Source organism: Balaenoptera physalus (assembly GCF_965194825.1).
Source record: "Balaenoptera physalus genome assembly, chromosome: X".
In the NCBI taxonomy this organism is placed as follows: Eukaryota; Metazoa; Chordata; class Mammalia; order Artiodactyla; family Balaenopteridae; genus Balaenoptera; species Balaenoptera physalus.
In genome coordinates, this window is record NC_138903.1 from 30,298,477 (window position 1) to 30,312,599 (window position 14,123).

The 14,123-nt window shown below is 33.9% G+C and overlaps 1 protein-coding gene and 1 long non-coding RNA gene across 6 annotated transcripts in view; one reads left to right on the top strand and one right to left on the bottom strand.

The window, feature by feature from the left end:
- DMD (dystrophin) overlaps nucleotides 1–14,123 on the bottom strand; it is a 2,259,822-nt gene that overhangs the window by 1,877,782 nt on the left and 367,917 nt on the right. Inside the window, exon 1 of one of the 5 annotated variants that reach the window (XM_082446318.1) lies at nucleotides 6,032–6,788. The exons of 3 other annotated variants lie outside the window; for them this stretch is intronic. In XM_082446318.1, coding sequence (XP_082302444.1) covers nucleotides 6,032–6,062 — 31 coding nt within the window. In that variant the 5' untranslated portion in view covers nucleotides 6,063–6,788. One more of the 5 variants, XM_082446319.1, reaches the window with a different exon arrangement.
- LOC309652670 overlaps nucleotides 1–14,123 on the top strand; it is a 422,767-nt gene that overhangs the window by 192,658 nt on the left and 215,986 nt on the right. The gene's annotated exons all lie outside the window — the stretch shown is intronic.

Sequence of the window (14,123 nt, forward strand, 5' to 3'; positions counted from 1 at the left end):
CCAACACTGCTTGTATCTGGTTACACTCTTTAGCGTCTAATTTTCCTTTTTCCTCCCTAGTTATTTTCCAATACATCAGAGCCACTGGGATTCACCACTTGCATACATAATTTTATCCGTTCCTCAACTATTTTGATAACATTTTGTCCGCTTAGTCAGCAATCTATTTCTAACACTGCCCTCGTGAGCATCAATATAAAAAGCAATTACTCAACTTGCCTTTGATGAAAATACTTGAGCAGTTCTGACTCTGCGATTTTTCTCCTTTCTTATTTCTTTAGTTTGACCTCACACAGTTTCCAAGGCTAAAATCTGCACTTATAACAGTGTGCTGACTCCTGTGCCCTTTAAGTCAGCACTTAGCTCAGGCTGAGGTACTATGGCTGCTGTAATCTGATAAAGGAGCAGACAAGTTGTGTGCAAATAAAGATGGGTGCCAAGAATGAGCAAAAAGCCACTGATGTTTATGCCCTTTTATAGTCCTGATTCCATGACAGTCTTAGCCAAAGGCAGAGTGGGAGGAGGGAGAGCAATTTAAAACAAAAAAAGCAAAAGCCAAGAAGAGGGTGAAAACATTGAAAGGGTAATCCCTTTATTTGCCCATAATTGGATAAAATGAGACATTGTGATGCTAGTTGTGCTTAATTAATACTGGTCTTTTTTAAACATCAATTATTTCAAAAGGTTGGAGATAAAGTACATCTAAAAGTTGAAGATAAACTGGCAAAAGCCTATATGTTATTTTGGCATATATAAATTCCTCACTGTTGTAATGCCCATGAATGGGCTGAGTATTTATTAAGTATAAACTAAGAGCTTGACAATTCAAACTTTTTTTTAAAGTTTCTTTAAAATTCTATTAACCCTGTTTAAAATCCATTCAGCTACCTACATTCTGACTTTATTACGTGAACAAGCATGGGCTTTCACATAGTTCCCTTTAATATTCCTCCTATTCATTAAAACAACCCAGTTTTCTACTAAGAATAAATAATAAAATGAAATAAAGAAAAATAGAGGCAAAGTACTTCCTCAGATTCTTTTACTTGAACAGTAACATAATGAGACTATTTTAAACTAGCCTTAGATATATTTCAGCTTTCAAAATTAATGTATAGAAAATCATTTTTCCGACATTTAAAATTTATGGAAAATCAGTTGCTTAAAATTATATGGAATCAAAATACTGATTTAACAGTTCTGGAAGATTCATTTATGCACACCAAAAACAACAACAGCATCGACAGTTCACCAGCATAGTATCAAAATGACAGTTCCCTTCCAGTTAAAGGATAATTGTCAACTCTCCCCACCTTCCATTAGTGAAGAATGGGGTGAATAATGACAAACCAAAAGTGAGGCACTGAGGTAGAAGGTAAAAGATCATAAGGAGACTGAGAAGAAATTGATTTCCAAATCAATCCGGATTGCTAGGAACACTTGTTTTCTCCGGGCTTAGTATCATTAAATACATTGTACTATGCAAAGTCACCTCTCTAGGGACTGCAGGGCCCCAGAAAACTGCTCTGCATCTTCTTTCACCTACTGAAATTCTGAGGTCTTCTGAGTGAATATCAGAACGTAAAGACTGAGCACAGAGCTGGATGGAAATTTTTCCTTAAGATCGTAGCCTAAGTGGAAGACTCCAGCTCTGAGAGAAGGAATACTGCCCTTTGCTTTTGTTAATAGGCATGTGGGGGACGTCTTTTTAAGCGTGAATGAGCCATTCCCCTTCTTCATCCTCATCTGCCTGATGCTTATCAGAATTGCGGCTGAGACATTTAAGATTCCCTTAAAACACTGGAGCCAAGGTTTTTTGTTCTGTGGTTTTCTGGCCATATTCAGGGCAGTAATCTTGAATGGGGAAAGAAAAAGGCCATGTCCCTTGGGGTTAAAGCATTTCAGAATCTCTGGAGGAGCCATCTGGTTTAAAAAGGCACTTGCAAAATTCTAATATGCTAAAATACATGGGAAAACAAACTCGTGATACTCAAGTTTCAGGAAAAAACAAACCAAATCACCTTAGCTGCTAATCTTCAAACTATTGTTTGCATATGAGTGATTCACAAAATGCAGGGTTACTCTCCCCTTCAAGAGAGGATATCAGAATCTCTGAAAGACGTTTTCACTCACAATATTAACTAGAGGGAGTGTGACATTTTACAAATATAAAGATGTTAAGGACAATTCTACATGTGACAGAAGTAGACAAACCCCTTCCAAATTGGCAAAATAATAAACTATACTATAGCACTGCCGACCTAACTTTCATATCTGTATTAAAATTAAACTTCAGAACTCCAAATACATTATGAATATTACTCTGTCAATACTGTAGAGCGTGAAACGCCAAGGAAGTTTAACGAATAGACGTTTTTAAATGAGGAAAATATGAAGAGCACAGGTGTTTACTTATTTGCACGTTTGAGTTTTGAAGATCAGTCTGCTGCATGGACCATACTCCCTAAAGACAAATATTTTCATGAAATTATGCTATGGTACTTGGTTGCATTTAATTAAAAAAAAGTCTTCTCGTTTCCCATACTGCAGCCCATGACCTTCCCAACAAAACGTTCCAATATGAACCAACTGCCTTGATAACAGAACACAAATCTCCTAGGACTATAGCAGGACTTTGTGAGAAAGAAAACTGTTGCCTCCCTCTGAATCCAATCACAACCTGAATGTACTGCATAAAAATAAACCAAGGTCATCATTATTCCTTTTCATTGATTTGGCTTGCCTTCAAGTTACATACCCTGTATATCTGAAATAACTGCACCGCCTCCATTAACTGAGTTTGACATCACTTTAATCATTGTATCTTTTCAGAATGAAAGGCAGAAATGTCAAATTCCTACCATTATAAATTCTTCTAACTCTCTAACCTGCATTAAATAAAAGCTTGTCTTTGAGAAATAATATATGCTTTAAAGAAATATAACTAGTATCAATTTTATTTTAAAATGTAAGTGAGAAAAGATTCACCCACAACGAATCTCTTCATACAGAGGTGATTTCCCACGAAACTTTTAAAGCTTAAGTCTTGAAGCCCTTCACTTATATTGGCTCCTGGCAAGTCCTACCTAATTTTGTATTCTTAATTCTGTATTACTTTTCCTAAAAGAGTCCCCTTCCTTCAATTGTTCAACCTCAGGCCCCATAAAACCTAGGTCTACTTCTTCCCTCATGGTTTGTTATGTTCTGTCATTACTCTTATTTGTCAATTTCTTTTAAAATGATGTGTATTTAAAATAGAAAATAAAACACATGAACAGAAAATTTGGATGACTGAATCACTTTGCTGTATACCTGAAGCTAACACAGTATTGTAAATTGTACTTCAAAAAAAGGTTTAAAAAAAGAAAATTATCTTTAAAGAAAAGTTAATTTCCAATTAATTTTCAATGTCTCTCTTAGGTAACTTAGTACCTAAGTTAAACCTGTGATTTAAATGTGTACGTGTGTTTATATAAAAATACACAGTCACACCAAAATATTATGTTTCTTGTATATGCAATGCAAGAAAGAATGGTGTAATGAAAAATATGATGAATCATTTTTAATAAGTTAGGGAAATATTACAGCAGAAGGTGGAAGGGGAAGGAAAGTTTGGGAAATCACTTTGTTTTAGTTTTGTGGTAAAGCCATGATGAAAGATAATAGAATTAAAAAGAACACCTGACTTTTCCAGAGAACAAAGATTTTAATCTCTTTTATTAAACCACACAAGTGGTTAAGAGCTTTACAATTTGTTTCACACACAGCAAAGGACTTGGACTACAAAGATTTCAAATGAATACTTTAGGACTAAAGGGGAAGCTGTATTAATATCTCCGTCCAAATTATGAATTTACATTTCAGTACTGTCTAGCTGGAGTAGTGTCAAGCAACACCTCTCTTCCTTAAATAACAGAAATTTGCACAGAACACTTTGTAGTCTTTTTTTTTAAGTTTAGAGTAACTACTACATGATACTGTTTACTGTATTTTCCATACTGCTATGCCACGTAAGAGACACAGAAAGCTTCTTATTAAATTAACAAGTATATTATCTATTTAGATCAGCAATCTCTTTTTCATAGTTAAGATGCCCTTAAAAGACTGCAAATGTAATTCTAAAAGATGATTTTATTAGACTTCAAGATAATTTGCATCATTTAAAAAATTCTAAGGAAATGTATAATTTGCAATCAATTATTTGAATGATTCTTTGCAATGCAATATTTAAGTAATTCTAAAAGTAAACAATACTTAGGTTAATACAGTGATGTTCCCTATTAATTGGTGACTATTTTGGTTAAACCAGAACCAAGTGTACTCTTTTAAGTTCTTCAAACTAAGGCAATTTAAAAAACTGTATTCAAATGTCAATACATTCAAAGAGTATTATGTTGTCAACTAATAAAAGTTAATGTATATTATAACCTTGTGAATATCTTCATTTTCTCTTAACAAACTCATTGTCATGTAGCCTAAGTATTACCTGATCGTTTCAAAATGTATTATAATAAAGTCCTACAGGGATTGTCCAAAAAGGTTAGCTGTCTTCAGATTCTGCTTAAGAATTTAAAAAGTCATTTGAATATCTATGACAAAGCAGACAGTATGTTTGCCTTACTTCATTCCAAAATTAAATCTCTGCCATTCTTCCTAAATTGCTCTACACACTGGTTTATGGTTTTAATTTTGTAGCTATATCGATTAAGTGAGCAATATGTGTGTATTGCAAAGAACAAACGTGCTATTGTATTTTTGTAATATTAGTAAATGGGATGGTTTTTCAATCAGAAAGCAATTCTGATACTCACCAAAGAAATTTATAAAATAAGGAAATTATATAAAAATGTTTTACTACAAAATCTGGTAGCGTCTTTTGTGAATCAATAAATGCACAAGGTTAATTTCTTTTCCACAATTTTTTCTCAGAGGGAAAACTTCTGTTGTGACTCTTTTCCAGAAGTTTTGAATAGTTACTTATTTAGAGAGATTTACTTTTTCCATTCTTTTTTTTTTTTTTTTTACTTTTTTCATTCTTAATTATAGGCATTGCCTTCATATCTATTTCAGAATGACTATAATCCACAAATCAAAGGCAGGAAAAAAAAAAGATAATCTCTTTCATCCATCTCTTTGGGAGACACTGTACTGCTCATATATTATTTTTATATATTATTTTTACTATTGTGCCACAGTCAATTTTTACATTTTTCATTAGTCATCCTGACTTTCTTAAAATAAACAACATAGGTAGAGCTTATATAAAAAGCCAAACTAAAAAGTTTTACTGAAAAACTAGGTCATCATAGACATGAAACAACACCTTGACTTTACTGCAAAATATGATTATAAGCCCCTCATGTTTTTCTGTTGTTTTCTCAATAAAAGTATCTGGTCATTTGCCAGCAGAGATCATCTCATTATTTGAAATAATTTTCATGACACGCTACAGAAAAGAACATTCAAGATACTAAATGCAATATGAGAAAGGAACTTTTAAATTAAATATTTATCAATACTTTTCTCAACCTCCATTTATCCATCACAATTCATTTCATTCTTTATTTTCCCCCACAATATGCCAGATAAAATTTTTCTAACCTTGAGGTATCCACATGTCCATTCCCATGGAGCAATTAGTTCACTGAGAATATGTGTCAGGTCACTACCCCACATGTAACTGTTACTAAACACAGAAATATCAAATAATCATGATAATAACTTAGATACACAAACTATTTCACAGCAATTTAAATGGTTTGTCACAGATACTCCAAGCCAGGTATGCATATTCTCTTACTCTAGTACTTTCTTAAATAAGAAAGATGTGTTTGATTATATTTTCTATTGAAAAGTTTTCCCAATGAGAAACATGTACACCTGCACATACGTATGTGTACAGTGTATATAACATTTATGCTTATTCACAATCTACTATAATAAGTTTAAATTAATCTACCTAATCAGTGAGTTTGTCACAAACTAAAAGTTATGCCATGCTAAAAAATATTTTTAGTTACTTTGTACTTACAACAGTCCTCTACTTCTTCCCACCAAAGCATTTGGAAAAAAGAAAAGTATATATCAAGGCAGCGATAAAAATCTTGGTAAATTTTCTCCCAACTTTATTGCTTCAGTAGGTTTAGGAATGATGAGAAACCAATCAACTTCAGCAGCCTTTAAAAAATAAGACTTCAGGTTTTCCTATTCGTTTTCTCTGATGCTAATTGCCTCCAAGATCTGAGTCCTGTAAGGGGAAAGTGACTGATCCCAACACTGAGTGAGTCAACACAGTAACTGATGCCAGGATTCTGTAGAGGCCCCTGGATATTTCGAATTCCAGGACCTGCGCAGAAGCAAGAGACTCGCCTTTTCTCTCAAGTTGGTTTCCCATAATAGGACTGCCCATGGCCACTACATATAAGGTTGTGCTTCCAGCATGGCAAGTCCTGTGAATTCAAATGTTGTTCAACTGTGTTCTCATTAATATCCAAACCAGAATAGCACAGAGGACATAGTGCTTTCTCTCAAAGGCTTCTAAACATAAAAACTCTTCAGTAAACAACTGTAACAAGACTTTCTGAAACTTCTATGCACATTTCCAAAATAACAGAGCAGAAAATCCTGATCTAGAATAGCCTTTTAAATGCCTTTCTTTTTTTTCACCTTTCAACAACACTAAAAACTTCACTCCACTGAACAAAAAGAAATGCCCAGAATAATCTATGCATTTGTTATGTATCCACTGTCTACCAAACTTAATTTCTACCCTGGGGATCCAATCAAAAGTCATGGGACAAGGTTCCTGCTAAAATAAAGAGCACTTTTAGAATGGAATAAAGAAATCCTCCTTAAGTGCTACATTTCTGTCGTAGCTTATGATTACTAACAAATTACTCTTTCTTCAACTTTTTTTGGTGAGAATTATTAACAAATTACTCTTTCTTCAACTTTTTTGGTGAGAATTATTAAAACACCATCCTCTTAGACACTGAGTTAATGATCAATTATGTAATGGTTCTCAAAAGTTTTCTGTATTAAATGAACACAGTTGTAACACGTTGTTCAGCATGTTTGTAAACTCTTCTTTGCCAAGAGAAGGCTTCTTTACCTCCTTTCTTATTTTTATTTTTAATGCAACAGGTGAGCCCGATATTTATAGGAAATACTGGTAACACATTTTAGAAAGATATTCCTTTTGCAATTACAATGATCTCTGGTAAAATTATTTGTTTGAGTGTTTTTACAGTACCATTTGTTAAAGTGACGGACTCATTTTTCTATGTCAAGCATTCAATTGCTTGGCACAGAAATAAACTGTAGATAAAAACAGGAAAAAAACCCTGAAATATTAGAGTCAGATGATGATGTTTACTTTAATAGTGAAGTATAGATTTTATATTTTGGAATATCATCATAATATTACCATTCCCCTCAACAAAATCCATATGAAATAAAACACAAGCCCTGATTTTAATTTTGGGTAATTATATTTAAATTACTATCAGCCAAAACAGATTTAAAATGTTCTCTATAGGTCACCTCATCTCCTTAATGTGCTTATCTAAATATGCATATAACCAACAATTTTATAAAACATAATAAGAAAAGTGCCTTAGGAGTGACATGGATCTAAGTCTGCATGTTAACATCAGTGTCCTACGCAATGGACTGCAATAATGCCCAGAGTATAAGTTCCTTTACACCTGTACCATGAATTCCCTGTAGATATAAACCCGTGTTTTGGCCAAGGCACACGTACAGTTTATCAGTGATTTGTAAAGTGTAGTCTATGAAGCAGCAGCAGCAGCACATGGGAACGTTTTAGAAATGTGAGTACACAAGAAACCTGAAAAATAAGAAACTTTGGGAGTAGGACTCAGTACTCTGTGTTTTACAGGTGATCTAATGCATGGCCAATTTTGAAAAACCCTGAAGTGTATGTTTCCAAAAACAACTGTGGCTCCAAATATACCAAAAACTTGTCTTGGTTAATATCTAAAGCACCAAATATCGAAGGACCTGAATGCCCTTAGGTACATCTTAATTGTCTTTCAGCCTTAGTCAATAATCAGAATTTGTTGGGCACCTGTGATGAATTCTACATTAACGCAGAATACTTATAGTTCTCTTAAGGTTTTTATAATCTAGGTGGGAAGATAAGCTAACTGGAAAAAGTGAAAGGTACATAAAATAAAATTTGGCCCAAACAAAGTGAACACTAGTTCAGGCCACGCCACTACTTTCCTGTGGTCACTTATGTCTCTCATTTAGTCCCCACAATAACTACACTGGATAGGTTTTAGGAGTGTCATTATAAAAATGACTGGCCAAGGAACTTGCTCAAGTTCCCATTGTTAATAATTGGCTGAGCAGGATTTTTCAAATAATTATTTGAACTTTTTATTTTGAACTAATTATAGATTCACAAAAACTTTCAAAGATAGTATAAAGGGGTTCCATAAACTCTTCACTCACTTTCCCCCAACAGTTACATTTAAGATAACTATAACACAATATCAAACCCAGGAAATTGATATTGGTACACTGTATATATTTCTGTCATTTCATCATGAGTGTAGATTTGTGTAAACACAACCTCAATCACAATGCACAGCCGTTCTATCACCACAAAAATCTTCCTTCCTTTACAGTCACACCAAACACCCTCTTCCACCAGCCTGGCACCCACTAATTTGTTCTCCATCACTATAATTTTGTCATTTCAAGAATGTTAGATAAAGGCAATCATTCAGTATGTGGCCTTCTGAGATTAGCTTTTTTCACTTAGCATAGTGTCCTAGAGATCCATTCAAGTTGTTATCTGCATCAATAACCTGTTTACTTTTATTGCTGAGTAGTATTCCACCTCATGGATATACTATAGTCTGTTTAGGCATTCATTTCTATAGGACATTTTGGTTATTTCCAGGTTTTGGTTACTACAAAGAAAGCTGCCAAACAATCACATATATATTTTTCATTTATCTGGACTAATGCCCAGGAGTAAAGCTGCTGGATCATATGGTAAATACATATTCAGTTTTTAAAAGAAACTGCCAAAATGTTCTCCTGAGGGTCTGTACCATTTTACATGCCTGCCAGCAATGTGAGTGATCCAGTTTCTCCGTATCTTCCTTGGCATTTAGTGGCGTCAATTATATATACATATATATATACATATATATATATATATATATATATATATATATATATATATAAATATATAAAATATACAGTATTATATACATTAATTTTTGTCATAAACAAGTAGAGATATATCATGGCAGTCTTTTTTTTTTTTTTTTTTTTTGGCTGCGTTGGGTATTCGTTGCTGCGCACAGGCTTTCTCTAGTTGCGGCGAGCAGGGCTACTCTTTGTCTCTTTGTTGCAGTGTGTGGGCTTCTCACTGGGGTGGCTTCCTTGTTGCGGAGCACGGGCTCTAGGCACGTGGGCTTCAGTAGTTGTGGCTGGCGGGCTCTAGAGCGCAGGCTCAGTAGTTGTGGCACACGGACTTAGCTGTTCCGCAGCATGTGGGATCTTCCCGGACTAGGGCTCGAACCCGTGTCCCCTGCATTGGCAGGTGGATTCTTAACCACGGCGCCACCAGGGAAGCCCCATGGCAGTCTTAATTTGAATTGGCTGAATGGTTAATAACGTTGAACTTTTTTTTCCTCATTCTTATTTGCCATCTGAATATACTTTGCAGTGAAATGTCTATCCATATCTTTTGCTCATTTTCCAACCAGACGCTTTGTTTTTAACTGCTGAGTTTTTAGCGTTTTTTTATATACTCTAGATATGAGTCCTTTGTTAGATATGTGGTTTGCAAGTGTACTCTCCCAGTCTGTAGCTCGTCTTTTCATTTTCTTAATAGGGTAATTCCAAAGCAAAAATTTTAAATTTTTATAAAGTTCAATTTATTGAACTTTTTCTTGTATGGTGCTTTTGGTGTCATGCCAAAGAACTTTTCACCAAGCCTTAATTCATGAAGATTTTCTCCGATTTTCTTCTATTTTTTTAATCATTTTATATTTATATTTAAATCTAGAATTAATTTTATTTTTTAAAAATATTTATTTATTTATTTTGGCCGTGCTGTGTGGCTTGTGGGATCTTAGTTCCCTGACCAGGGATTGAACCTGGGCCCATGGCAGTGGACGTGCAGAGTCCTAACCACTGGACCACCAGGGAATTCCCTAGAATTAATTTAGAGTTCATTTTTGTATATGGTGTAAAGTTTTCTTTTTTCTTTTTGGCTTACAGATTTCCAATTGCCTCAATGCCATTTCTGGAAAGACTAACTTTCCATTGAATAACTTTTGTACCTTTGTCAAAAACCAGCTGGGCACATTTGTGTGGATCTATTTCTGGGATTACAACTCTGTCCTATTGATTTCTGTGTCTATCCCTCTGCCAATACCATACTGCCTTAATTACTGTAGCTGTATAATATGCCTAAGCATTAGGTAGGGTTATTCCTCCCACTACATTATTCTTTTTCAAAATTATTTTACACATTCTAGGTCCTGTGTTTTAACATAAAAAGTTTAGACAAATAGGTCTACAGATCAGACAACAAAATATCTTTCTGGATTTCGATAGGGATTGCATTAAATAGATCAATTTGGAGAACTGACATTCTTACCATGTTGAGTCTTCTAATCCATTAACACAGTACATATTTCCAATATTTAGGTCATCTTTATTTTGTCATACTGTGCTTTCTAAAAGTGCTTTGTATTGTGATATTGTTCCTTCATATGTCTATAATAATATCACTATCTATTATGCATGTGATTGCACAAAGAAAGGGAGAAGAACAGAGGTTCCTAAACTACCATTCTGAAAAAGAAACACATTAAAATACAGAACTTTAGTTTTATAAAAGTGCAAAGCACCTACTTCTGGGCATATGTCCAGACAAAACTTTAATTCAAAAAGATACATGCACCCCTAGGTTCATAGCAGCACCACTATTCACAGTAGCCAAGACATGGAAACAACCTAAATGTCCATCGACAGATGAATGGATAAAGAAGATGTGGTACATACATACAATGGAATACTACTCAGCCATAAAAAAGAATGAAATAATGCCATTTGCATCAACATGGATGCAAATAGAGATTATCACAGTAAGTCAGAAAGACAAATACCATATGATATCACTTATATGTGGAATCTAAAATATGACACAAATGAACCTATATATGAAACAGAATCATGGACATAGAAAACAGACTGGTGGTTGCCAAGGGGGAGGGGGTTGGGGGAGGGATGGAGTGGGAGGTTGGGTTAGCAGATGTAAGCTTTTACATATAGAAAGGATAAACAACAAGGTCCTACTGTATAGCACAGAGAACTATATTCAATATCCTATAATAAACCACAATGGAAAAGAATGTAAAAAAAAAAGAATATATATATATATATATATATATGTATGTATAGCTGAATCACTTTGCTGTACAGCAGAAATTAACACACTGTAAACAATTTTAAAAAAAGAAAAAATGAAAAGCATATTTTTATTACATTGAAGGCTTACATTAGCATGTTTTTAAATTACTTTCTTTAGCCTACAGTTGTAAAATACATGCTGTAAAATGAAGACTGGTCCTTGCTTATACTCTAATACTAACCAGTAATCCCTATATCATAAAATGGGTGAACTATTAGTTAGAAAGAACTGATTAGGGTAAACTTAAAAGTAAATAAGGAGTGTATTCTTAAGAAATTGAAAACCTTAATGGCAGCATTTTATATATATATATATATTTTTAACACTTTTATTGGAGCATAGTTGCTTTACAATGGTGTGTTGGTTTCTGCTTTATAACAAAGTGAATCAGTTATACATATACATATATCCCCATATCTCTTCCCTCTTGCGTCTCCCTCCCTCCCACCTTTCCTATCCCACCCTTCTAGCTGGTCACAAAGCACCAAGCTGATCTCCCTGTGCTAAGCGACTGCTTCCCACTAGCTATGTATTTTACATTTGGTAGTGTATATATGTCCATATATACACTACCACTCTCTCACTTTGTCCCAGCTTACCCTTCCCCCTCCCCGTGTCCTCAAGTCCATTCTCTAGTAGGTCTGCGTCTTTATTCCCATCTTGCCCCTAGGTTCTTCATGACCATTTTTTTTTTTTAGACACTCCATATATATGTGTTAGTATATGGTATTTGTTTTTCTCTTTCTGACTTACTTCACTCTGTATGACAGACTCTAGGTCCATCCACCTCATTACAAATAACTCAATTTCATTTCTTTTTATGGCTGAGTAATATTCCATTGTATATATGTGACACATCTTCTTGATCCATTCATCTGTCAATGGACACTTAGGTTGCAGCATTTTATATTAATTGGGATGGGCCTGAGTCATTTTTCCCACTTATACTGTACAATTATTTAACAATTTTAAGCACTATGACTAATAGAGCTTCAAAGGATAAATAAGCTGGGAAGAAACAGGCATGATAACTAAGATTTTATATAAAGTTCACAAATTTATTGATTTGGGAAAAATCATTTCTGGGCCATTTCCCTTCTCCACAATGATCTATATTGGTTGAGATGTTATATTGGGTTGGCCAAAAGGTTCGTTCAGTTTTTTCTATAAGATGGCTCTAGTAGCACTTAGTTGTCTTTAACTTCATTTGAAAAAATTTTGTTAGATTCTATTGTGACAGCCGTCATATCAGGGTGCATTTAAAAAAAAACATCAAAATTGGTGATATTACATTTTAAATTTTGATTTGTAGTAGTTCACTTCTTGTGTATAGAAGTACAATTAATTTTTTTATGTTCATCTTGTATCCTGCGACCTTGCTGAACTAATTATTTCTACGAATAGTTTTGTGGAATCCCTGGGATGTCTTACATAGCCCACCATAATATCTGCAAATAGGGAAAATTTTAACTTTTCCATCCTGGTTTTCATGCTTTTATTTACTTTTCTTACATTTTTGTGCTGGCTAGAACTTCCAATACTACAAAGAGTAGCAGGGCTGAAAGCAAATATCTTTGCCTTGATCCTGCTATTAGGAAAAAGGAATTAAAATCTTTCACCATTATTATGATGTTGGCTATAGAATTTTTCTAGATGTTCTTTATCAAGTTGAAGTCCTCTATTCCTAGTTTTCTGAGAGATTTTTTTTTTAACATGAATAGGTGTTGAATTTTGTCTAACCTTTTTTTTGGCATCAATTGATAAGATCATGTTATTATTCTTTTTTAGCTAGTTAATATAATTTACCAAATTTTAAGAATATTTGTCTCTATATCTATGAAGGTTATTGGTGTGTAGTTTTCTTCTTTTGTACCATGTTTGTCTGGTTTTGGAATCAGCTTATCTCTTGCCTCATAAAATATGTTTGTAAGTATTGCCTCCTCTTCTATTTTCCGGACACTGACAGTTCTTTTCTTTAATCACATGAAAGATGTCATGCCATTTCCTTTTGGATTCTATGGTTTGTCATAAGAAATTCTGTCATTTGATTTTTTTTTTTTTTTGTACCTATAAAGTGTCCTTTCTCTTTCACTGCTTTCAAGGTTTTTTCTTTTTTCTTTTTTTTCCTTTATCATTAGTTTTCAGAAGTTTGACTATGATAGGTGCAGGCAGGGATCTCTTTGAGATTATCTCTTTGGGTTTCTCAGCTTCTTGAATCTGTAGGGTTTTACCTTTTGCCAAATTAGGTTATTTTTAAGCCATTATTTCTTCAAGTACTTGTTCAGCAACACTTTCTTTTTTTCTCTCCTTTCAGGACTCTGATGACATGCATCATAGATATTTTATTATAATCCCACAAGGTCGGTGAGGATCTGTTCATTTTTTGTTAGTCTATTTTCGTTCTTGTTCAGACTGGGTAATTTCTATTGTTCTATCTTCCTGTTCACAGATTTGGCCCTCTGCCCTCTCCAATCTGCTATTAAGACCATCAATTAAATTTTATTTTGATTACTCTATTTTTCAGTTCTAAAATTTCATTTTGTTCCATATGTCTTCTATTTCTTGCTGAGACTTTCTATTTTTTGTTTGTTGCAAGCAAGTTTGTAATTGCTTATTGAACCATTTTTTTTTATAATGGCTGCTTTAATATCCTTGGCAG